At 47.3% G+C, this 24,629-nt stretch overlaps 2 protein-coding genes across 2 annotated transcripts; one reads left to right on the plus strand and one right to left on the minus strand.

Moving 5' to 3' along the window:
* The first annotated feature begins 2,247 nt into the window (after nt 1–2,247).
* On the plus strand, nt 2,248–18,703 carry SLC25A18 (solute carrier family 25 member 18). The gene is made up of 11 exons (XM_073650412.1): nt 2,248–2,398; nt 2,537–2,600; nt 6,705–6,747; nt 6,839–6,961; nt 7,767–7,822; nt 10,200–10,290; nt 10,569–10,687; nt 16,919–17,048; nt 17,137–17,291; nt 17,444–17,519; nt 17,605–18,703. The coding sequence occupies exons 3-11, from the start codon at nt 6,731–6,733 to the stop codon at nt 17,744–17,746; spliced, it is 909 nt and encodes a 302-aa protein (XP_073506513.1). The 5' UTR covers nt 2,248–2,398; nt 2,537–2,600; nt 6,705–6,730; the 3' UTR covers nt 17,747–18,703.
* Nucleotides 18,704–18,845: 142 nt separating this feature from the next.
* Nucleotides 18,846–24,002, minus strand: ATP6V1E1 (ATPase H+ transporting V1 subunit E1). The gene is made up of 9 exons (XM_073650413.1): nt 23,822–24,002; nt 21,075–21,140; nt 20,760–20,869; nt 20,421–20,487; nt 20,260–20,349; nt 20,114–20,182; nt 19,555–19,649; nt 19,400–19,487; nt 18,846–19,229 (listed from the first exon to the last, which is right to left on the minus strand). The coding sequence occupies exons 1-9, from the start codon at nt 23,852–23,854 to the stop codon at nt 19,167–19,169; spliced, it is 681 nt and encodes a 226-aa protein (XP_073506514.1). The 5' UTR covers nt 23,855–24,002; the 3' UTR covers nt 18,846–19,166.
* Between the last annotated feature and the right edge of the window lie 627 nt (nt 24,003–24,629).

Consider the following 24,629-nt stretch of genomic DNA (forward strand, 5'->3'; position numbering starts at 1 on the left):
TATATTCTTGTACATAGAGGGCAGTATTATAGTAGTTATATTCTTGTATATAGGGGGCAGTATTATAGTAGTTATATTCTTGTACATAGGGGGCAGTATTATAGTAGTTATATTCTTGTACATAGGGGGCAGTATTATAGTAGTTATATTCCTGTACATAGGGAGCAGTATTATAGTAGTTATATTCTTGTACATAGGGGGCAGCATTATAGTAGTTATATTCTTGTACATAGAGGGCAGCATTATAGTAGTTATATTCTTGTACATAGAGGGCAGTATTGTAGTTATATTCTTGTACGTAGGGGGCAGTATTATAGTAGTTATATTCTTGTACGTAGGGGGCAGTATTATAGTAGTTATATTCTTGTACGTAGGGATCAGTATTATAGTAGTTATATTCTTGTACGTAGGGGGCAGTATTATAGTAGTTATATTCTTGTACATAGGGGCAGTATTATAGTAGTTATATTCTTGTACATAGGGGCAGTATTATAGTAGTTATATTCTTGTACATAGGGGGCAGTATTATAGTAGTTATATTCTTGTACATAGGGGGCAGTAATATAGTAGGTATATTCTTGTACATAGGGGCAGTATTATAATAGGTATATTCTTGTACATAGAGGGCAGTATTATAGTAGGTATATTCTTGTACATAGGGGCAGTATTATAGTAGGTATATTCTTGTACATAGAGGGCAGTATTATAGTAGGTATATTCTTGTACATAGGGGGTAGTATTATAGTAGCTATAGTCTTGCACATGGGCAGTATTATAGTAGTTATATTCTTGTACATAGGGGCAGTATTATAGTAGTTATATTCTTGTATATAGGAGCAGTATTATAGTAGTTATATTCTTGTACATAGGAGCAGTATTATATTAGTTATATTCTTGTACATAGGGGGCAGTATTATAGTAGTTATATTCTTGTACATAGGGGCAGTATTATAGTAGTTATATTCTTGTACATAGGGGCAGTATTATAGTAGTTATATTCTTGTACATAGGAGCAGTATTATATTAGTTATATTCTTGTACATAGGGGGCAGTATTATAGTAGTTATATTCTTGTACATAGGGGCAGTATTATAGTAGTTATATTCTTGTACATAGGGGCAGTATTATAGTAGTTATATTCTTGTACATAGGAGCAGTATTATAGTAGTTATATTCTTGTACATAGGGGGCAGTATTATAGTAGTTATATTCTTGTACATAGGAGCAGTATTATAGTAGTTATATTCTTGTACATAGGAGCAGTATTATAGTAGTTATATTCTTATACATAGGGGGCAGTATTATAGTAGTTATATTCTTGTACATAGTGGGCAGTATTATAGTAGTTATATTCTTGTACATTGGGGGCAGTATTATAGTAGTTATATTCTTGTACATAGGGGCAGTATTATAGTAGTTATATTCTTGTACATAGGGGCAGTATTATAGTAGTTATATTCTTGTACATAGGGGGCAGTATTATAGTAGTTATATTCTTGTACATAGGGGGCAGTAATATAGTAGGTATATTCTTGTACATAGGGGCAGTATTATAATAGTTATATTCTTGTACATAGAGGGCAGTATTATAGTAGGTATATTCTTGTACATAGGGGCAGTATTATAGTAGTTATATTCTTGTACATAGGGGCAGTATTATAGTAGTTATATTCTTGTACATAGGGGGTAGTATTATAGTAGCTATAGTCTTGCACATGGGCAGTATTATAGTAGGTATATTCTTGTACATAGGGGCAGTATTATAGTAGTTATATTCTTGTACATAGGGGCAGTATTATAATAGTTATATTCTTGTACATAGAGGGCAGTATTATAGTAGGTATATTCTTGTACATAGGGGCAGTATTATAGTAGTTATATTCTTGTACATAGGGGCAGTATTATAGTAGTTATATTCTTGTACATAGGGGGCAGTATTATAGTAGCTATAGTCTTGCACATGGGCAGTATTATAGTAGTTATATTCTTGTACATAGGGGCAGTATTATAGTAGTTATATTCTTGTATATAGGAGCAGTATTATAGTAGTTATATTCCTGTACATAGGGGGTAGTATTATGTCTTCCGCTGTGGCTTTGGGCCGGTTAGATCTCTATATGGACTGGTGGTCGTCTCTGCCCGGCTGCAGTATCTCCTCGCCTGTGTCTTCGCTCTGCGTATTGGACAGTTCTGTGAAGGATTTTGGACATTCTTCCATCCCTGGATTGCGCCTTCACCTCCACACCGGCTTGTAGTTTCTGACTTGCACTTTGGAGCTCTGGTTTTGCAGTCTCTCCTCCTCCTGCTCTTCCTGTCCCTCCCAGAGACCAAGCCCTGGATCCTGCACTTGGGAACAGGAGCAGATAGCGGGGGCGATCGGTGTGCGGTGTAGAACCTGGTGAGTGTCCTTAGACTGGTCTGTACCCAGCTCTGCTACATCTCCTAACGCCCCTTGGGCAGCAGCGCACTCGCCGGGCGTTCTGCCCTACACGAAGTTTGCATTTCCTTTTTAACTTTTTTTTTTCTTCTTTTTCAGAAATTATTGAGGAAAACGTGATTTTGTCTTTGATGCGTGAGGATCCACCGCTGCGGAGACGAGGGTAAGAAAGTCAGAACTTTGTTTAAAACTTCCGTAACTCCGGACCTGGCAGAGACGATCCGTCGCTTTTTGTAATGGAATTTTTGGAATTTTTCTTTAACATTTGTTTTCACTTGTGGTGAATCTTGACGTAAGGACGAACGACATTCACCGCTGCGCTGTCGATTCTTTGCTCTGTTTTGCTCTTTTTTTGGGGGGAGACTCCCTTTAAAGAGAAAGCAAAAGTCTCCTGATCGGTGAATGTATGGTGAACCTTCCAGTTTGGCGGTCGGGGGGTCTCCCGGTCTTCACACCGTACCATTGTAGGTGGCATCTGGACCTCCACGATGGGATGGACTGGAGGGATCTGGCTGTTCTGTTTGCCCACCTCTCACAAAGTTTCCAGAGGGGCATAACTATAGTGGGTGTAAGAGTTGCGCCCTGGAACCTTGGAGGGGCCCCATAGGACCCATATGATGAGACCATTACTAAGGACCCATGATGGTCGACCACAATGTAAAATCTCCAAATTTCCTTATAGTTTGTCAAAAAGGCCCCTTGGGCCACAGTAATGTCTGCCAGGCCCAGCCCTGAGGCTGCACTACTGAGACAACACCTAGATCTAATGGCCATCTGTGTCAATAATCGGGGTAAAAACTGAGGTGGGCGCCAACTGCGACCATGACAGACGAGGACGGAGAGAGCTGTCAGTCTCAGTAGTGCAGCCTCAGGCTTTGGGCCTGCACCGCTTCTCCACTCTGTGACCCTACGGACACAACTCGCAATATGGCGGCACTGCTCGCCCTTATTGTCGGGAGTGGGCGTATTATAGCAGTATTACGTGGCGCCCACTGGTGGTGTCGGGTCAGTTAGAAGCGGCTGTGTAATCATTAATGAGGGGATCGTTGCCAGCGGAGACGGCCATGACCTGAACCACGACATTGAACAAGGAGGAGACGACCGGCAGAGCACCGCCATCACCTGCTCCCGGACCTCCTGTCTCTGTGTCACGCGGCCATGACGGGGTTAAGCTTTGCAGGTCTCAGCCGCTATTGACTCATTAGTCACAAAGGCCTCAGGCCTGGCCTAGATTTAGCTTCACACTGCTGCCAAATTGTCTCCATGGCGATGGGCAGCGCATCAAAGGTCGCCATGGTAGCAGGAATTGTAATGCACCCGGAGCATCAAATGGGGGCGCAGTAGTGGGGGACACGGCACGTTAACCCCTTCATGTAGGAACCGCGGCGCAAAGAGAAATTATACAAGAGGAAGTCCTGGGAGATTGTAATAAACTTCATTCCTCCTTTACCTTCATCTGCTCAGCCGTGTATCTAATCCTCTCCTGTGTGATACTGTCTGCTGAGCCGTGTATCTAATCCTCTCCTGTGTGATACTGTCTGCTGAGCCGTGTATCTAATCCTCTCCTGTGTGATACTGTCTGCTGAGCCGTGTATCTAATCCCTTCCTGTGTGATACTGTCTGCTGAGCCGTGTATCTAATCCTCTCCTGTGTGATACTGTCTGCTGAGCTGTGTATCTAATCCTCTCCTGTGTGATACTGTCCGCTGAGCCGTGTATCTCATCGTCTCCTGTGTGATACTGTCTGCTGAGCCGTGTATCTAATCCTATCCTGTGTGATACTGTCAGCTGAGCCGTGTATCTAATCATCTCCTGTGTGATACTGTCTGCTGAGCCGTGTATCTAATCCTATCCTGTGTGATACTGTCTGCTGAGCCGTGTATCTAATCCTCTCCTGTGTGATACTGTCTGCTGAGCCGTGTATCTCATCCTCTCCTGTGTGATACTGTCTGCTGAGCCGTGTATCTCCTCTTCTCCTGTGTGATACGGTCTGCTGAGCCGTGTATCTAATCCTCTCCTGTGATACTGTCTGCTGAGCCCTGTATCTAACCCTCTCCTGTGTGATACTGTCTGCTGAGCCGTGTATCTAATCCTCTCCTGTGTGATACTGTCTGCTGAGCCGTGTATCTAATCCTCTCCTGTGTGATACTGTCTGCTGAGCCGTGTATCTAATCCTATCCTGTGTGATACTGTCTGCTGAGCCGTGTATCTAATCCTCTCCTGTGTGATACTGTCTGCTGAGCCGTGTATCTAATCCTATCCTGTGTGATACTGTCTGCTGAGCCGTGTATCTAATCCTATCCTGTGATACTGTCTGCTGAGCCCTGTATCTAATCCTCTCCTGTGTGATACTGTCTGCTGAGCCGTGTATCTAATCCTATCCTGTGTGATACTGTCTGCTGAGCCGTGTATCTAATCCTATCCTGTGTGATACTGTCTGCTGAGCCGTGTATCTAATCCTATCCTGTGTGATACTGTCTGCTGAGCCGTGTATCTAATCCTATCCTGTGTGATACTGTCTGCTGAGCCGTGTATCTAATCCTCTCCAGTGTGATACTGTCTGCTGAGCCGTGTATCTAATCCTCTCCTGTGTGATACTGTCTGCTGAGCCGTGTATCTAATCCTCTCCAGTGTGATACTGTCTGCTGAGCCGTGTATCTAATCCTCTCCTGTGTGATGCAGTCTGCTGAGCCGTGTATCTAATCCTCTCCTGTGTGATATTGTCTGCTGAGCCGTGTATCTAATCCTCTCCTGTGTGATACTGTCTGCTGAGCCGTGTATCTAATCCTCTCCTGTGTGATGCAGTCTGCTGAGCCATGTATCTAATCCTCTCCAGTGTGATACTGTCTGCTGAGCCGTGTATCTAATCCTCTCCAGTGTGATACTGTCTGCTGAGCCGTGTATCTAATCCTATCCTGTGTGATACTGTCTGCTGAGCCGTGTATCTAATCCTCTCCTGTGTGATGCAGTCTGCTGAGCCGTGTATCTAATCCTCTCCTGTGTGATGCAGTCTGCTGAGCCATGTATCTAATCCTCTCCAGTGTGATACTGTCTGCTGAGCCGTGTATCTAATCCTCTCCTGTGTGATACTGTCTGCTGAGCCGTGTATCTAATCCTCTCCTGTGTGATACTGTCTGCTGAGCCGTGTATCTAATCCTCTCCTGTGTGATGCAGTCTGCTGAGCCATGTATCTAATCCTCTCCTGTGTGATACAATCTGCTGAGCCGTGTATCTAATCCTCTCCTGTGTGATATTGTCTGCTGAGCCGTGTATCTAATCCTCTCCTGTGTGATACTGTCTGCTGAGCCGTGTATCTAATCCTCTCCAGTGTGATACTGACTGCTGAGCCGTGTATCTAATCCTCTCCTGTGTGATACTGTCTGCTGAGCCGTGTATCTAATCCTCTCCTGTGTGATACTGTCTGCTGAGCCGTGTATCTAATCCTCTCCTGTGTGATACTGTCAGCTGAGCCGTGTATCTAATCCTCTCCTGTGTGATACTGTCAGCTGAGCCGTGTATCTAATCCTCTCCTGTGTGATACTGTCTGCTGAGCCGTGTATCTAATCCTGTCCTGTGTGATACTGTCTGCTGAGCCGTGTATCTAATCCTCTCCTGTGTGATACAATCTGCTGAGCCGTGTATCTAATCCTCTCCTGTGTGATAGTGTCTGCTGAGCCGTGTATCTAATCCTCTCCTGTGTGATACTGTCTGCTGAGCCGTGTATCTAATCCTGTCCTGTGTGATACTGTCTGCTGAGCCGTGTATCTAATCCTCTCCTGTGTGATACTGTCTGCTGAGCCGTGTATCTAATCCTCTCCTGTGTGATACACTGTGTGTAGATGCACCTTCACCTGCAGGGTGGTCACCTGACCTCTTATGTACAGGTTCAGGGTCAGAGGTCACCTGTGGGGGGCAGTAGTGGGTATTTGGCAGGTCCGCTGCCTCTGTAGTCGCCGCCCCGGGTGCAGGGATGAAGGGGCCGCGGTGTGTGCTCAGCGCTGTGTGCGGAGGTCACATGTGGTGACTCCTGGGTAAACATTGGGAAACTTCCAGTTGCATTGCATGCTGGGAGTTGTAGTGTCACAACAGCTGGAGAATATCAGAATGCAAAATAGTGTAATACCCATAACTACCTGCAGGTGTCAGTGTTGTAAAAGCCCAATGTAAATAGTGCCACCTGCAGCAGTGGTGGAGTACTGCACCCCAGGAAAGTGGGAAGTCACCAAGAAATGATGCATTTATCCCTGACTCCCTGTCTCCCCCTATAGGCCAAGGACAACCACAGAAGGGAAATATGGCTGAGAAGATCAGGTGAGCGTGCAGGCGACATGTCCGATACTCTGAGCCCTATACGGGGGAGGGGCGTCTTATATCTGGTGACATCCGGACCTCTATATTACAGCTTACCCGCAAAACTGATCAATGGCGGAATTGCCGGACTGGTGGGCGTCACCTGTGTCTTTCCCATCGACCTGGCCAAGACGCGACTACAGAACCAGCAGGGGCAGGGGATCTACAGGGGCATGTAAGTGGCGCCGCCCTGGTGACCGCCGTACACATGAGGCAACACATCCCTTTAACTCAGCCCTCAATCTCCAGGTTTTATAACTGCCCCTTTAAGAGCCCCGTGACCAAAAACGTTGTGCCGTAAAGGTTGGCGTCAGGTCCCGACTCTCAGGCTGGCGCACAAACATTCCCTTTAATGGCGTCTGCCCGTCCTCCCCGAGGATGACTCACGCTCCGCCACATCCAAGATGTTACAGAATCTGTTATTATTAACCGCACCCCGGCAGCGCTCTGCCAACACTCCCCAGGGTCTCCTCTGTACCAGGGAGCAGCCATGTCCCTGAAACCCAGGGGAAGAGCAATCCAGGGGAAAGGTGCAGCACAGGAGGAGTCTGGGCAACAATGGAGGTTCAGAGGGGTAATGAGAGGGGCTGCAGAGGATAACGAGAGGGGCCGACGCCAGATACCGAGATGTCCGCTGTATGACGTCATTAAAGGGTATATACAGTGCACCTGTCACCTACAGCCACGACGCCAGGAACGGACCATCGCAGGGTTAAACCATGTCCACAAGGCAAAGCGTGAGATATGGGAAGAATGCGAGATCACGGGAGCCGTCATTATAAATACCGCCATTACAGCGTCCGTGACCACCATCGCCTTGCGTTATTATATTCCACCAGACTGTACACAGCTCACTCTACGTGAACCTAGAAGATCAGGATGAGCCGATCCAGTAGGTGAAATGTGACCCCAATCTTTAGTGCCTCAAAGAACACGCAGGATTGTGCATTGATCTAACACCGCTATATACTAATCCACAGGTATGACTGCCTGATAAAGACGGTGAGATCAGAAGGATTTTTTGGAATGTACAGAGGTGAGAACTGAGAAACTGCCCCAAAATACCAGCAAGGAGAGTAGTTACATTCCTGTACATTGGGGGCAGTATTATAGTAGTTATATTCTTGTACATAGGGGGCAGTATTATAGTAGTTATATTCTTGTACATAGGAGCAGTATTATAGTAGTTATATTCCTGTACATTGGGGGCAGTATTATAGTAGTTATATTCTTGTACATAGGGGGCAGTATTATAGTAGTTATATTCTTGTACATAGGAGCAGTATTATAGTAGTTATATTCCTGTACATTGGGGGCAGTATTATAGTAGTTATATTCTTGTACATAGGAGCAGTATTATAGTAGTTATATTCCTGTACATTGGGGGCAGTATTATAGTAGTTATATTCTTGTACATAGGAGCAGTATTATAGTAGTTACATTCCTGTACATTGGGGGCAGTATTATAGTAGTTATATTCTTGTACATAGGGGGTAGTATTATAGTAGATATATTGTTGTACATAGGGGGCAGTATTATAGTAGTTACATTCCTGTACATTGGGGGCAGTATTATAGTAGTTATATTCTTGTACATAGGGGGCAGTATTATAGTAGTTATATTCTTGTACATAGGGGGCAGTACTATAGTAGTTATATTCTTGTACATAAGGAGCAGTATTATAGTAGTTATATTCCTGTACATAGGGGGCAGTATTATAGTAGTTATATTATTGTACATAGGAGCAGTATTATAGTAGCTATATTCTTGTACATAGGAGCAGTATTATAGTAGTTATATTCTTGTACATAAGGAGCAGTATTATAGTAGTTATATTCCTGTACATAGGAGCAGTATTATAGTAGTTATATTCTTGTACATAGGGGGCAGTATTATAGTAGTTATATTCTTGTACATAGGAGCAGTATTATAGTAGTTATATTCTTGTACATAGGAGCAGTATTATAGTAGTTATATTCTTGTACATAGGGGGCAGTATTATAGTAGTTATATTCTTGTACATAGGAGCAGTATTATAGTAGTTATATTCTTGTACATAAGGAGCAGTATTATAGTAGTTATATTCCTGTACATAGGAGCAGTATTATAGTAGTTATATTCTTGTACATAGGGGGCAGTATTATAGTAGTTATATTCTTATACATAGGGGGCAGTACTATAGTAGTTATATTCCTGTACATAGGAGCAGTATTATAGTAGTTATATTCTTGTACATAGGGGGCAGTATTATAGTAGTTATATTCTTGTACATAGGGGCAGTATTATAGTAGTTATATTCTTGTATATAGGGGGCAGTATTATAGTAGTTATATTCTTGTACATAGGGGGCAGTATATTAGTTATATTTTTGTACATAGGGGGCAGTATTATAGTAGTTATATTCTTGTACATAGGGGCAGTATTATAGTAGTTATATTCTTGTACATAGGGGGCAGTATATTAGTTATATTTTTGTACATAGGGGGCAGTATTATAGTAGTTATATTCTTGTACATAGGGGGCAGTATTATAGTAGTTATATTCTTGTACATAGGAGCAGTATTATAGTAGTTATATTCTTGTATATAGGGGGCAGTATTATAGTAGTTATATTCTTGTACACCGGAGCAGTATTATAGTAGTTATATTCTACTACATAGGGGGCAGTATTACAGTAGTTATTTTCTACTACATAGGGGGCGGTATTACAGTAGTTATATTCTACTACATAGGGGGCAGTATTATAGTAGTTATATTCTTGTACATAGAAGCAGTATTATAGTAGTTATATTCTTGTACATAGGGGCAGTATTATAGTAGTTATATTCTTGTACATAGGGGCAGTATTATAGTAGTTATATTCTTGTACATGGGGGGCAGTATTATAGTAGTTATATTCTTGTACATAGGGGCAGTATTATAGTAGTTATATTCTTGTACATAGGGGCAGTATTACAGTAGTTATATTCTTGTACATAGGGGGCAGTATTACAGTAGTTATATTCTACTACATAGGGGGCAGTATTACAGTAGTTATATTCTACTACATAGGGGGCAGTATTACAGTAGTTATATTCTACTACATAGGGGGCAGTATTATAGTAGTTATATTCTTGTACATAGGGGGCAGTATTATAGTAGTTATATTCTTGTACATAGGGGGCAGTATTATAGTAGTTATATTCTTGTACATAGGGGGCAGTATTATAGTAGTTATATTCTTGTACATAGGGGGCAGTATTATAGTAGTTATATTCTTGTACATAGGAGCAGTATTATAGTAGTTATATTCTTGTACATAGGGGGCAGTATTATAGTAGTTATATTCTTGTACATAGGGGGCAGTATTATAGTAGTTATATTCTTGTCCATAGGGGGGCAGTATAATCCTATCTATTTCTCCACCTGTACAGGGGCCGCTGTGAATCTCACCCTGGTGACTCCAGAGAAGGCCATCAAACTAGCAGCCAATGATTTTTTCCGGAATATTTTGTCCCAGGAGGGGTACGTTTTATTTGATAAATCATCGTCCTTTCCAATTATAAACTTTTCTTTATTAATTTTTTTACTTAAAATTCCAAGTAGACAAAAGGAACTAAATAAAATATAAGTGAGTGGACGACCTTTTTTGTTGAGATAATGGGGATCTGTCGAAGTCTGATTTTCCCAACTCTCCTGTGGAAGTGAATAATGGCTCGAAGAGAAGAGCAAAGGGTCACAATAACTTTGATGTGGTGCAGCCGGCTCTGGTCGCTCGGTGACGTTTCCTGTTTTGGTTGCAGGAAGGAGCTGACGTTGGTGCGGGAGATGTTGGCCGGCTGCGGTGCGGGGACCTGCCAGGTGGTGGTAACTTCGCCCATGGAGATGCTGAAAATCCAGCTGCAGGACGCCGGACGCTTGGGTACTAATCAGCAGTTAGACTGCACCTGCACACAATGCCTCTAGGTGGCTGCACTGTCATCTATCTCTCGCCCCCTGGTGGTCAGTTGTGATATTTCCTGCATGGATTTTACCATTTTTTTTCCCCGATTAAAAGAGGATTTAACTCTTTTAATGCTCATACTGTAAAGAATCCTTCCTCATCGTTACTTTTTTTTCCAAAAACCCTCCACGACAGCACACAGGAGGATGTCACCCCACCCTAATAGGGTCAAGAAACACAGATCAAATAGCCCCTCCCTCATCCTCTCTCTAGGGTTTTTCCTGTCCTTATTGGGATGAAGATGTGCTCTGTGCCGGCGGCTGACGCTGTTTTAGAATACCTGGATAGCGGCACCGAGATCGATTGCTCATACCTCACCGATCCAATGCTGCTCCTGTCTCCTCGGACTCAGGACTTCCCATCCAGTCTGTGCCTGCTGGTAATGTATGGTGGGTGTTAGGCTGGAGGTCTCCCTGAGCTTTCCAGCCTATCTCCTCTCCCTCCGACCTTTGCGACCAGAGGTAGCATCTGCAGAGCCCAACGCTGATCCAGTCCCAGTAAGTTTCCTGGCATTGGGGGTCCTTCTCCGTGGTGCAGGGTATTGTATTTTCTAGCGTTATTCCCCTCTGTAAGGGATGCACAGGGAGATCACACAATATCTCGCCGCTGCCGTCACTCTGTCAATTATTCACAGGATTGAGCAGGGATTACTCAATACTTCGCTATCGGCAAGCGAGCAGAAAGCATATGGCGTCACACCTCCGGATTCCAACGCGTGGAATATGTGTATACGCCCCATATGGTTATTGCCGGCTTCACGATAGCCCAATTAATATTATTTGCTTCCTCCACCGGCCGCGTTTGAACTATAATACTGACCTGGCCGGTCGCCTGCTTTCTGATAGCGTATATGGCTTCAGGGGAGGGAACGATTACAGAGCAAAAGAAACGGCTATTAAATCTTATATTTAATCCAAAAGGAGGCAGTGTTTAGGAAAAATCTGCAAAGATTTTACGAATGGACATTTACAGTACAGAATAGACAGTTACATAAAATAAATAGGATTACAGAAGAAGCTTACTATACAGTTCACGGAGGCGAATCAATATTGCCGGAGGAGGGCCCCCCCCCCCCCCCCCCGATTTGATTTGAGTGTTATCGAACGTGATCCGTTGCTTATAGTATCTATACTCCCCTAGCAATGAATATGGATCAATCTTCAGTTTGCTCTTTTATGCCGAAGGGGGAGATCGGCCCACACACCCCTGTGATGACATCATGTGGGCTTGGGCTCAACCCTTTGTTTTTATTAAAATATCTAACTTCTGCAATAACTTATCCCTGGTTGCTCACAGAAGCTTGCAAGCGACATCATATTTTCCGTTATGAATTTACCTTTCTTTAGAGACCACGCATGGCGTAGCTGCGATCCGTTATTCTGGTACTTTTGCATTACCGCTCCCCGGAGGGGCTCACAGCTATGGAAAAATAAGCGTATTGTTCCTTGGCTGACCTTGCCACTAAAAATATAGGCCCCGTTTTTATCGGACGTATGGAACTTGAGATATTCCATATTCCATATCAGTGCCGGCCTGACTATGATTTCCTTTTGAAGCTCGGGAGTCAAGCTTCCTCAGCTGGAGGTAAATTGTCGCAGGTCTGTGTTAGAAGACAACACCCTTGCGTTTTAAATGGGCTTGGTAGCACCTCTCTTGGGCCAGCATATGATTGAGTCACTCCTGCTGTGTGTGTTTCCATAGGATATCGCCCTTTAGATTGTCAGCTCTTCTCTTGTGACAAATGGTGGATAAGGGAATAAGGGAGGAGTGAGAGGGAAAAGGGGTTTGGGAGAATTTGTTAATATGTTCTTAATATTTCCCTGACACCCTCTCTTTCAGTGGGACAAGTATCGTGCTCCATGGAGTAAAACCGAAATATCAAGCCGCAAATGCGCTAAAAAACGGTCATCCTCCCATAGAAAACCACTATGCCAAGGATGCACTGAAAAAAATTATTAAGGAAAAGCAGCCTTCCTTAATGGAAGAAATCAAGGTGATGGTTCACCAAGAAATCCAATCTTCCCTGGCCGATTTCTTGCAGTCCACACCCAGTATCCCTTCAAAGGCTAAGAAAAGGAAGATTAGACTAGAGGAAGAAATAGACTCAAGACTCCCAAGATGTCTATACCGGAAGAACTACTGGAAGAGGGTGAACCAAGCCCAGCCCCAGAAGTAGTCCAAGAGAATAAAAAATAATATTTTTTTCTCTGAGAATATGGAGGAACTCCTTACTGTGGTAAGAAAAACCATGGAAGTGGAAAAAGAGAAGACTACCCGAACGGTTCAGGAAGAGATGTTTGGTGGCCTCCGGTCAAAAAATAAGATGGTATTTCCCATACACAAAAAACATCCCAAACTTAATTTTGGATGATTGGGAATCCCCCGAGAAGCGGCAGAGTATTCCCGCCGAACTAAAAAACAGGTTCCCAGTGGATGAGGAAACTTCAAAATGTTGGTCTGAAATACATAAGATTGACATTCAGGTAGCGAGAGTGGCTAAGAAGACAACGTCACCATTCGAAGATTTCTCTCCGCTTAAGGATCCTCTGGGACGCAAGATGGACAGTAAGAAGGAAGCCCTGGGAGACTTCAGCGGCCCTACTGAAGACAAATGTCTCCACGTGTGTTGCACGATCTATGTCCCGGTGGCTTGATCAGTTGGAAGAACTCCTTAGTATGGGCACTCCCAGAGAGGATATACTGGCTTCCTTACCTCTCCTCCTGAAGGTTTTCTGGCAGGCACATCGGCAGAATCGGTGAGGGTGGCGGAAAGAGTGTTAGTTCTGTCTAACTCTGTAAGAGGTGCACTCTGGCTAAAATTAGATGTAACTTCTAAGGTAGACCTCTGTTCCATTCTCTTCCGGGGATAATGCATTTTTGGACTGGTCTCTTGGAGAAGACCTCAGGCAAGAAAAATTCTCTGTCCGAGCCAAAAAGCTTCAGAAAGAGAAATCCTTTTGGCCTCCTCAAGAACAACCCCCTAAGTGGGAGAGGAAACAAGCCATGACTCCAGAATAGTAGGGGGGTCGCATTTCAGAATTCCTCCCTCAGTGGCGAATAACTTGCTCAAACCCATGGATCCTGAAAGCGGTCCAAGATGGAGTAAAAATGGAATTTTCCTCCTATCGTCCACAGAGGTTGAAAATATCTCACCTCTCTTCTACAAAGCTACAAGACGCGCTGATGTCCGGTCTGAAAGGCTTACTATCTTCGGGAGTAATCTGCCCAGTTCCAGAAGCAGGGGGTCACTACTTTCCTTATAAAAAAAAAAAACAAGCGGCATTCACAGAATTATAATCAGCTTGAAACCTCTGAACCGATGCATCTTATACAGGAGATTCAAGATGGAGTCCATCAAGTCAACGGTCCTCCCAAGTAATTCAACGTCTTACCATTCGGAATATCATAAGAACCCTGAATCTTCACAAAGATCATGGCAGAAGTCCTAGCTGCCTTCAGGAGAAAAAAATATTGATATAATCCCGTATCTTGACGGCTTTTTTACTTGCGGCTCCATCCGTACCGTTACTCAGAGAACATCTGCGAACAACAATCCGGATTCTAACATCCCTAGGATGGCTGAAGAACAATCGGAGATGGTTCTCTCCACGACAACAACAACGTTCCTAGATGTTCTACTAGATTCTCTCCAAACAAATATCCTTCTTTCCAAAAGAAAAATAGATCCAATTAAGATCCAGAATCGCCTTCCTGCGAAGCCAAAAATTAAGATTCGCCATGTCAGTCCTCGGCTCCATGACATCATGCATCCACATGGTAACCTGGGCCCAAGCACATACCAGGGTTTTGCAAACCTATATTCTTGCAAATTGGGGCAGATCCCCAGAATCCCTGAACAGAAAAATTCCAGAACCTGCTCGGGTAAAAACCTCTCACCTGGTGGCTCAGTCCAGGGAACCTAAAGAGAAGAGTCCCCTGGATCCAGAACCCTCTTGTAACTATAACAGTAGATGCCAGCAGAAGAGGATGAGGGGGGCTATGGTCTCCCAAACTTTCTTCCAAGGGCTCTAGACAAGAGAAATCAGCCAGCAATCCTCCAATTTCAGGGAGCTGAAGGCGGTAGAGGAAGTACTCAAATCGGCAACATCAATGATTCTGGGCACTCACGTGAGGGTCTACTCGGACAGCATGGCTACGTTCACTCACCTTTGCCATCAGGGAAGCACGAAGACCTGAAAACAATCTCGGCAAGAATATTCTCTTGGGCAGAAGAACATCTTCTCTCACTATCCGCTCTCCACATAAGAGGCTCAGTCAACATCCAAGCCGATTTCCTGAGCAGGAGAGATTCATCCAGGCGAATGGGATTTATATTCAGAATTCTTCCAGATGCTAACCAGAAGGTTGGGTTATCCAGAAGGTTGGGTTAACCAGAAGGTTGGGTTAACCAGAAGGTTGGGTTATCCAGAAGGTTGGGTTATCCAGAAGGTTGGGTTAACCAGAAGGTTGGGTTATCCAGAAGGTTGGGTTATCCAGAAGCAGATCTTTTTGCAGGACGCCAAAATGCAAAAGTGGATCAGTACTTTTCCCTGAACCCAAACGATGCCTGTCTAGGCGTGGACGCATTTGCCCACCCATGGAAATTCAAAGTTGCATACGCCTTTCCTCCCATTCCGTCCTACCAAGAGCACTACAGAGGATAAGAACCGAAAAGGTCAAAGCAATCCTAATAGCACCTCTCTGGCCAAAGAGAAGCTGGTTTGGCACCTTCAACAACTTGAGCATAGAAGGTGCCCTGATTCGCCCACCAATCAGAAACCTCCTCCACCAGGGTCCAATGTACCACCCAGACCCTGGAAGCCTGTGTCTGGCTGCCTGGCTTCTGAGTTCATAATTTCAAAAACTAAAGTCCTCTCAGATAGTCATTTGGACCCTCCAGAAAAGTAGAAAGCAGGTGACAAATACCATATATCATAAAATATGTGTCGTGCTGTGCGCCTAATTCTCCAGACCCCCATCACCTGGGTGTCACTCAGATACTAAACTTCTTGCAAGAAGGTATGGAAAAGGACCTGAGACCCAACACCCTCAAGGTTTAGGTTGCATCATTAAGTTCATGTTTTGACCGGAGCCTAGATGACCATCACTGGGTAAAGAGGTTCATGACTGCAGCTTCCCGTCTTCGTCCTACGTCGATCAACCTAGTCCCCTCCTGAGACCTTAATGTCGTCCTTAAGGGTCTGACATTACCACCTTTTGAACCTTTATTTTCAATAGAACTGGACAAAACTATCTTGGAAAACAGCCTTCCTGGTAGTGATTACTACAGTCAGGAGGGTTTGTGAACTTCAAGCCCTCTCAATGAACCATATTTGAGAGCCCTGGATGACAGACTTGTTCTTCGACTTTACCCAAGGTGGTCTCCGAGTTCCATAGGTCACAGGGAATAATTCTTCCCTCCTGCCGAAATCCGGCAAATAAGAAAAAGGAAGAGTTCCTAAGGTCCTGCGATGCCGGCACATGAGGAAAGAGAGATAGTGAATCAAAAAATACTATATTACATTTCTAATTGGAGGCATTTGCTAATATTATTATTATTTCGCCTACTACATATTGGGATAGGATCTTGGAGATGGGAATACCCCTTTAATGTCTATTAAAGATTTGGCCTTTGGGAAAAAAGTTCTCCAGGCTATTGCCCTTCCCTAAACCTTAGTCTTTGGTATATTCCTCCTGTGATGCTGTTGTGGAGGGTTATTGGAGAAAATAGCATTAGACTTACCAGTAACTCTGTTTCCAAGAACCCTCTGCGACAGCACGGGTACTTCCATGCCCTCTGTATCGGATGATAATAAACACTCTTGTGGTCCTTTATAATAACACAGGAGAGGGTCTATTTGACCTCTTTGTGATTCCGGTCTCTATGAGGTTGGGGTGACATTCTCCTGTGATCCTGTCATGGAGGGTTATTAGAAAAGATGAAGCTTAAAAAAAAAAAAATACAATTCGACTTGCTGGTAATTCTGTTCCTTTTTTTATATAAATGCAACAACTTTTACACATTAGTTAGCCTTGCTTCCTCACCGTTTTGTGTACACAGCCCCTTTTCAGAGCCATGCACCTACTAAATGAATTGGAGAATTTAAATGATTTTGGTTTTGATTCTTTTTTTTTTTTTTTTGTCTTTAGCGAAACAGAAGGATGGAGCAGCAGCCGTCGCCAGGCCTCAGAGACCCTCCGCCCTGCTGATCGCGGGAGATCTGCTCCAGACCCAGGGAATATCAGGGGTCTATAAGGGTCTGGGGGCCACGCTGCTCAGGTAAGAAGGGAAAGCGTCCATTATTCATGAAGGAAAAACTCCCAGCCAGATTAGCAGGCATGGCTGCCGGCTTTTCTCTCCTCCGCAGGGACGTTCCTTTCTCCATCATCTATTTCCCCCTCTTCGCCAACATTAACAAACTCGGACAGAAGTCTCGGCGGGAGAAGGCGCCATTTTACCATTCGTTCATTGCCGGATGCGTCGCCGGCTCGGTGGCGGCCGTCGCTGTGACACCTCTGGACGGTGAGACTTTACAACCTCCGCAGCATTAAAAAAAAGAGGATTTGTCTTAAAGGGTCCAGTTCTGGTATTCTTTTAGTAAAAGTTGCTTAAAGGGATGGTCCAGGACTGACTAATCCTGTCGGACCACCCCCTTAACTCTGCGTCTCATTTAGTGCTGAAGACGAGGATCCAGACCCTGAAGAAGGGACACGGGGAAGACACGTACAGTGGGATCGTAGACTGCGCCAGGTGAGCCGTAACGACCGGTGCCCCCAATACTCGAGCACGGACCCTGCGCTGACCGCTCGCTTTTCTTTTTTGCTTATTGAAACAGGAAGATTTGGCGGAATGAGGGTCCGGCGGCGTTCATGAAGGGGGCCTGGTGTCGGGCGCTGGTCATCGCTCCGCTCTTTGGAATTGCTCAAGTTGTGTATTTCATCGGCATCGGAGAATACGTCCTCGGGTATCTCCATTAATTACAGGGGGGGTGACAAATAGTCTGAAGACCCCCAGCACCTGACTATGCGGAAACTATCCCGAGCAAAGGAACCGTAACCCCCCCCAAAACGGATAATGGTGGAAGTCATGAGAATAGAAGTGTTTCTACTTGGGAAAGATGAGTGACAACCAGTGATAGCGCGGGTATGGCGGCCATATTGGGAGCAAAGCAGAATTGTGGGTGCAGCTCTTGATGTGGAGTATTTTAATTTTTTTTTTAGATATTTTTACAAAAAGTGACTTATTCCCATCATGTTTTTATACATTATTTTTTTTTGGGGAAAAAAAGTGTCTAATGGAAGAAGTTCTAGTTCTTTAGCTTCTGTTAATGAGAAAACAGACAAGAACGATGAGCGAACACTAGTAATATGAGATTGTTCTGATCATCCTGCGGTTTCTGCCTCCTCCAGATGGAGATTATTGTAATTAAGATTTACCAAGCAGAACTGCCCCTTCCTGTGCAGTAAAATGTACATGTGGGACACAGGCGCCATCTGGTGGCAGAGAGAATTATGGCAGGTTTATAGTTGCAGGTACTGCAGCACCATCTGGTGGCAGATAGTGGTTACTGCAGGTTTATAATTGCAGTTACAACAGCACCATCTAGTGACAGAAAAAAGTTACTGAAGGTCTATAATTGCGGTTGCAGCACCATCTGGTGGTAGAGAGAAGGTACAGCAGGTGTTTAGTTGCAGGTACAGCACCACCATTTGGTGGCAGAAAAAAAAAACCTTACGAGAGGTGTATAAGTGCAGAAACTGCAATGATGAGTGGAGACTATAATGTCTATCTGATCTGCCCACAGCTGGGACTTGTAGTTCTCCCAAAGCCTTTAATAATCTGGAGTGAAGCTGTATAGGTGTTGATTTGGTGTGAACACTGTCCATTAATGATGTAAATCTCAGATAAAGGTTAATAAATCACTTACAACTCTTCCCATGAGCCGGCTCCTCGTATGCCCAGGGAAAGGCACCCGCTCCCCTCCCTTCCCCCGCTCTGATTTGTGTCAGCCATACTGTTTGTGACTCAGATGAGAATCTTACCCTGATCCCACTTCATAATCAAGAAGAAACAGGCGAGATTCACAGGTTTAATTATAATAAATAAAAGCCAACATCACAATGGCTGCCATCAGTATACAGGAGACTCGTACCGGGCAGGATGATGGGGGTAGTGGTGGGTGATGCACATTGGGGCCTGGTCTACTGTCGTGGTAAAATCAGATGGGCCCGGCGGCGGCTGCCCCTCCGTCTTCATCACCACCCCTGAACCCGGCGGCGGCTGCCCCTCCATCACCACCCCTGACCCCGGCGGCCTCACATCTAGCACGTAAAGAAGGCGACACATGGGAAAACATTCAGGACATGATCTCTGTACAGCGGGACGGCCGCGCTCCGCTCAGTCCAGGAACTTGCGGTTTGTGTTGGCCCCAAATAAAGCGACTCGAATCTCAGGCATCATCTGTAGGGGGACAACATATAATATACGGTATTAGTGGCACAGCAGTTCTACAAATCCACCACAGGGGGCAGCAGGGCAGACACTTTCCCTGTATAGTAGGGAGCAGACGGCAGTAACGCTGCAGGCAGGATAGACAGTAATGGCTCCTCTCTGAGCCCCCCACTCCTCACCTGCTGAGCCATCAGGTCCAGTCTACTCTCCAGAGTATTTGCGACCTTGATCTTCCCGTCCCCGTTATAGAGCTCGATGCCTCCGGCGCTGAGAGAGGAGGAAACCGTCATTACTGTGCTCACTGCAAGGAAGGGGCAGAAGCAGCGTCACTTACATCTCCGGGGCGAGGTGGGTGTCCTGGTCGATGATCACCTCGATCTCTCGCTTTGTGGCCGCCTTGTAGATGGGGATGCTCTTCTGTACCGAGGCCTGGAATAAAGGGAAGCAGAAACCAACAATCATGGGTATGTAATAACAACGGCGGCCAAACCCAGGAACGTCACAGAACAGGAAAAGGCACAAGATGAGCGAGTGTTACGGTACATCACAGGAGGGGAGAAAAGAGAACAAACACTTCACTATTAAGAAGAAAAATACACATTCTCACTACTGTATTTGTCTGCAGCCACCACTAGGGGGAGCTCCCTGTATACAGAGATACATGATAAGATCCTGTCTGCAGCCACCACTAGGGGGAGCTCCCTGTATACAGAGATACATGATAAGATTCTGCAGCTGCCACTGACATCAGAACATCCGTGCAGCGAGCTTCTCCTGGTGGCGGCTACCGGTAGTTACGTTATTACCTCTAGGACTATGCAGAGGCTTTGGAGCTTTGTACCAGCACTATGTCGTCTCTACAGATGAGGGGTCTTTTAGGATGCGGTCCTTACCTTGACGAGGGGCAGGTCCTGCTTACGACATCGGATCAGGACTTTTGCTTCCAGCAGTTGGTAGAAACCCTGTGGGGTGAAGGGAACACGGCGATCAGAAGATGGCAGGCCGAGGCGTTACCGTGTATCCGGACAATAATCCCCACCTGCAGGATGAGGCCGTCCAGCAGCGCCTGGTACCGCGCCGTGTCCTTCACCACACGCGCCAACCTCTGCTTTGCCTCGTTCAGTAAATCCTAAAAGAGGAGAAAATAATCAGTGGAGACCCCCAAACAGTGCGCCCCCCACCGCCAGGTCAGATACTCACAGAGATGAGGTCGTCCCGGGCCTTCAGGACCTTTAGCCGGGCCTGATTCATCAGGTTGGACATCTGACTGTAGGGGGCAAAATAAGCAGGGATCAGAGAGCTCGCCCCGGCCGGTGCACCCGCCAGCCACAGCCGGGCCGCCCCGGCCGGTGCACCCGCCAGCCACGGCCGGGCCACCCCGGCCGGTGCACCCGCCAGCCACGGCCGGGCCGCCCCGGCCGGTGCACCCGCCAGCCACGGCCGGTGCACCCGCCAGCCACGGCCGGTGCACCCGCCAGCCACGGCCGGTGCACCCGCCAGCCACGGCCGGTGCACCCGCCAGCCACAGCCCACCCTTACATCTTCTTCTGCTGCTCGATCTGCTTCTCCTTCTTCTCGTAGTACTCCATGATCTTCAGCCTCTGCGTCTGCACCAGACGACCCTTCTCGATGTTGAACTCCTCCTCCGCCTGACGGGAGAACAGACAAAATGAGGGTCTCAGAGCAAACCTGAAAAAGGGAGGCTTTAAGGGGAACTCCACGTTTATGCATTTAATCTGTCTACAGTCAGATAACAATGAGTGTAGCTTATATACTAGAAAGTGGAGTCCTCCTTTAAGTGCATCCGGTGGACAATAGGGGGCGCACGACCTGCCACCATCTCGCTCCTGTTACCTTGGCGTCGATCTCCTCGGCTTTCTCGTTGGCTTCTTGCTCGATGAACGCCATCATGTGCTTAATCTGCGGGACAGAAGACGGCGGTGAGAAGAGACGGCACAACGTCCCCCGTGTGACAGCAGCACTAGTGGCAGTGAATGAGGACAATCTCAAAAAGAACATTTCCATCTTCTTCTCCATCTCTATGAAGACCCCCAGATAGGTCATTCTCCCCCCCCATAGCGAGCGGAGGAATGCATCACCCCTGCATCTAACCAGCCCCCCACCCCATACCGAGCGGAGGAATGTATCACCCCTGCATCTAACCTGCCCCCCCCCCCATACCGAGCGGAGGAATGCATCACCCCTGCATCTAACCAGCCCCCCTCCCCCCCATACCGAGCGGAGGAATGTATCACCGCTGCATCTAACCTGCCCCCCCCATACCGAGCAGAGGAATGCATCACCCCTGCATCTAACCAGCCCCCCCCCCCCCCATACCGAGCGGAGGAATGTATCACCCCTGCATCTAACCAGCCCCCCCCCCCCATACCGAGCGGAGGAATGTACCACCCCTGCATCTAACCAGCCCCCCTCCCCCCCATACCGAGCGGAGGAATGTACCACCCCTGCATCTAACCAGCCCCCCTCCCCCCCATACCGAGCGGAGGAATGTATCACCGCTGCATCTAACCTGCCCCCCCCCCCCATACCGAGCGGAGGAATGTATCACCGCTGCATCTAACCTGCCCCCCCCCCCATACCGAGCGGAGGAATGTATCACCCCTGCATCTAACCAGCCCCCCCCCCCATACCGAGCGGAGGAATGTACCACCCCTGCATCTAACCAGCCCCCCTCCCCCCCATACCGAGCGGAGGAATGCATCACCCCTGCATCTAACCTGCCCCCCCCCCATACCGAGCGGAGGAATGTACCACCCCTGCATCTAACCTGCCCCCCCCCCCCCCACCCCATACCGAGCGGAGGAATGCATCACCCCTGCATCTAACCTGCCCCCCCCCACCCCATACCGAGCGGAGGAATGCATCACCCCTGCATCTAACCTGCCCCCCCCCACCCCATACCGAGCGGAGGAATGCATCACCCCTGCATCTAACCTGCCCCCCCCCACCCCATACCGAGCGGAGGAATGCATCACCCCTGCATCTAACCTGCCCCCCCCCACCCCATACCGAGCGGAGGAATGTACCACCCCTGCATCTAACCTGCCCCCCCCCCACCCCATACCGAGCGGAGGAATGTACCACCCCTGCATCTAACCTGCCTCCCCCCCACCCCATACCGAGCGGAGGAATGTACCACCCCTGCATCTAACCTGCCTCCCCCCCACCCCATACCGAGCGGAGGAATGTATCACCGCTGCATCTAACCTGCCCCCCCCCCCATACCGAGCGGAGGAATGTATCACCCCAGCATCTAACCTGCCCCCCCCCCCCCATACCGAGCGGAGGAATGTATCACCCCAGCATCTAACCTGCCCCCCCCATATTAAGCGGAGGAATTTATCATGTAATGGCCGCTGTAGTCGCGCGAGTTCTTCTACACAGGAACAATCACAGATAAATAAGAAATGTCACGTCCTCCCATCATCTGCTCATCCAGAGCCGCCTGGTGCACAGCCGTGTCCTGGTGGGGGAGGGGATCCGCAGACGAAGCGTTTTCATGTAAACAGACGGTCGGTCCGATCCTGCAGTTTCCTGCACCGGCCGCCATCACCGTTTACAGTAAACAGCCGCCGTCCTTGACTCGTCCTGATCCGACGTCGACTCCAAGTGACGGAGAAAACCGCGGCCACCGGGGGTCCGGTGGGGAGACACAGTGAGGGGGGCGGGTCTCTCTGTACCCCAACAACGAGATCATTATCCCTACAACTCCTGAATGTGTGTATCACAGGGGAGGGTCCCCGATGTGATCTGCACTCAGGATTTCCACACAGCGGCGGACACAGGGCGATGGGGGTTGTAGTTCCTGTAATTGCAGCCGATCATCATGTGATCGAGACATCAGGTGACTCAGAAAGAAGAAGGCGCCCATTCATCAGCGCGGGGGCAGAGACCTACCACAGATGGGGGGCCGCAGCCCCCAGAGAACAGGAGCCGGGGAACACAATGAGGGAGGACCCCAAGGACAGGGAAGACCCCCACAATAAAGAGGAGAAAAGACCCCCCCCCACCACCACACACATACTATGGAGGAGAAGCCCCCCCACAATAAAGAAGAGACACCCCCCCACAATAAAGAAAAGACCCCCAGGATGAGAGAAGACCCCCACAATAAAGAGGAGAAAAGGCCACACACACCAATAAGGAGAAACACCCCCAACACAAACACTATGGAGGAGAAGCCCCCCCAAAAAAGGAGACCCCCCCCAGGATGAGGAAAGACCCCCAGGATGAAAGAAGACTCCCACAATAAGGAGGAGAGACCCCCACCAATGCCACCCCCCAAAACACAGAAGACTGACCCTGCAGAAACAGGTCACGGGGTCAATATAAGACCCCCAACAACAAGGAGTCCGGTCCCTATAACCAGCAGACAAGAAATACCCACCTAAACCGGAGACTCCGCCCCAAAGAAGAGAAGAGCCCCCCGGAGCCAGGACGCAACACTCGCACCCCCTGATGACACTGAGGCCTCCGCCCCCGGGACCGCACCACAGGACGCAACGACCCCCCTGTCTGCACACAGCCCCACAGGAACAACTACCCCCATCCTCCAGCGCCGCAGCCCAGAGCCCGCTCACCTGCTTCTGGACGTCGGCGTCGCTCAGGGCCATAGTGCCGGGATATTAGTGCCGCAGCCGAAGAAGAAGAGACTGAAGATAGGAGACGACAATGACAGCGATCACCGACGGCTTCCTCTTATACGGCGGTCACCTGACTACAGCAGCGCCCCGCCCACTTCCGTGTCAGCTGACCGGTTGCTCAGGGGATAAACACGCCCAAAATACTAGAAACCACGCCCCCTGTACGGAAACCACGCCCCACCTCACACATCACTACATCTATCACCTGTGTCCTTATAGGAGGAGGAGCCCCATATACATCTATCACCTGTGTCCTTATAGGATGAGGAGCCCCATATACATCTATCACCTGTGTCCTTATAGGAGGAGGAGCCCCATATACATCTATCACCTGTGTCCTTATAGGAGGAGGAGCCCCATATACATCTATCACCTGTATCCTTATAGGAGGAGGAGCCTCATATACATCTATCACCTGTGTCCTTATAGGAGGAGGAGCCCCATATACATCTATCACCTGTATCCTTATAGGAGGAGGAGCCTCATATACATCTATCACCTGTGTCCTTATAGGAGGAGGAGCCCCATATACATCTATCACCTGTGCCCTTATAGGAGGAGGAGCCCCATATACATCTATCACCTGTGTCCTTATAGGAGGAGGAGCCCCATATACATCTATCACCTGTGCCCTTATAGGAGGAGGAGCCCCATATACATCTATCACCTGTGTCCTTATAGGAGGAGGAGCCTCATATACATCTATCACCTGTGCCCTTATAGGAGGAGGAGCCTCATATACATC

This window comes from Phyllobates terribilis, unplaced genomic scaffold (assembly GCF_046119375.1).
Source record: "Phyllobates terribilis strain yellow unplaced genomic scaffold, ASM4611937v1 Scaffold_10__3_contigs__length_209671492, whole genome shotgun sequence".
NCBI classification, from domain to species: Eukaryota; Metazoa; Chordata; class Amphibia; order Anura; family Dendrobatidae; genus Phyllobates; species Phyllobates terribilis.

What these genes read in the sequence shown, in the direction of transcription:
- SLC25A18 (XM_073650412.1), top strand. An exon ending in AATATTTTGTCCCAGGAGGG is followed by an intron (nt 10,291 to 10,568) that starts GTACGTTTTATT and finishes TTTTGGTTGCAG; the next exon opens with GAAGGAGCTGACGTTGGTGC. An exon ending in GCAGGACGCCGGACGCTTGG is followed by an intron (nt 10,688 to 16,918) that starts GTACTAATCAGC and finishes TTTTGTCTTTAG; the next exon opens with CGAAACAGAAGGATGGAGCA.
- ATP6V1E1 (XM_073650413.1), bottom strand. Translation starts at nt 23,854, where the DNA reads ATGGCCCTGAGCGACGCCGACGTCCAGAAGCAG. An exon ending in CCGAGGAGATCGACGCCAAG is followed by an intron (nt 20,870 to 21,074) that starts GTAACAGGAGCG and finishes TTCTCCCGTCAG; the next exon opens with GCGGAGGAGGAGTTCAACAT. An exon ending in TGGACGGCCTCATCCTGCAG is followed by an intron (nt 20,183 to 20,259) that starts GTGGGGATTATT and finishes TTCACCCCACAG; the next exon opens with GGTTTCTACCAACTGCTGGA.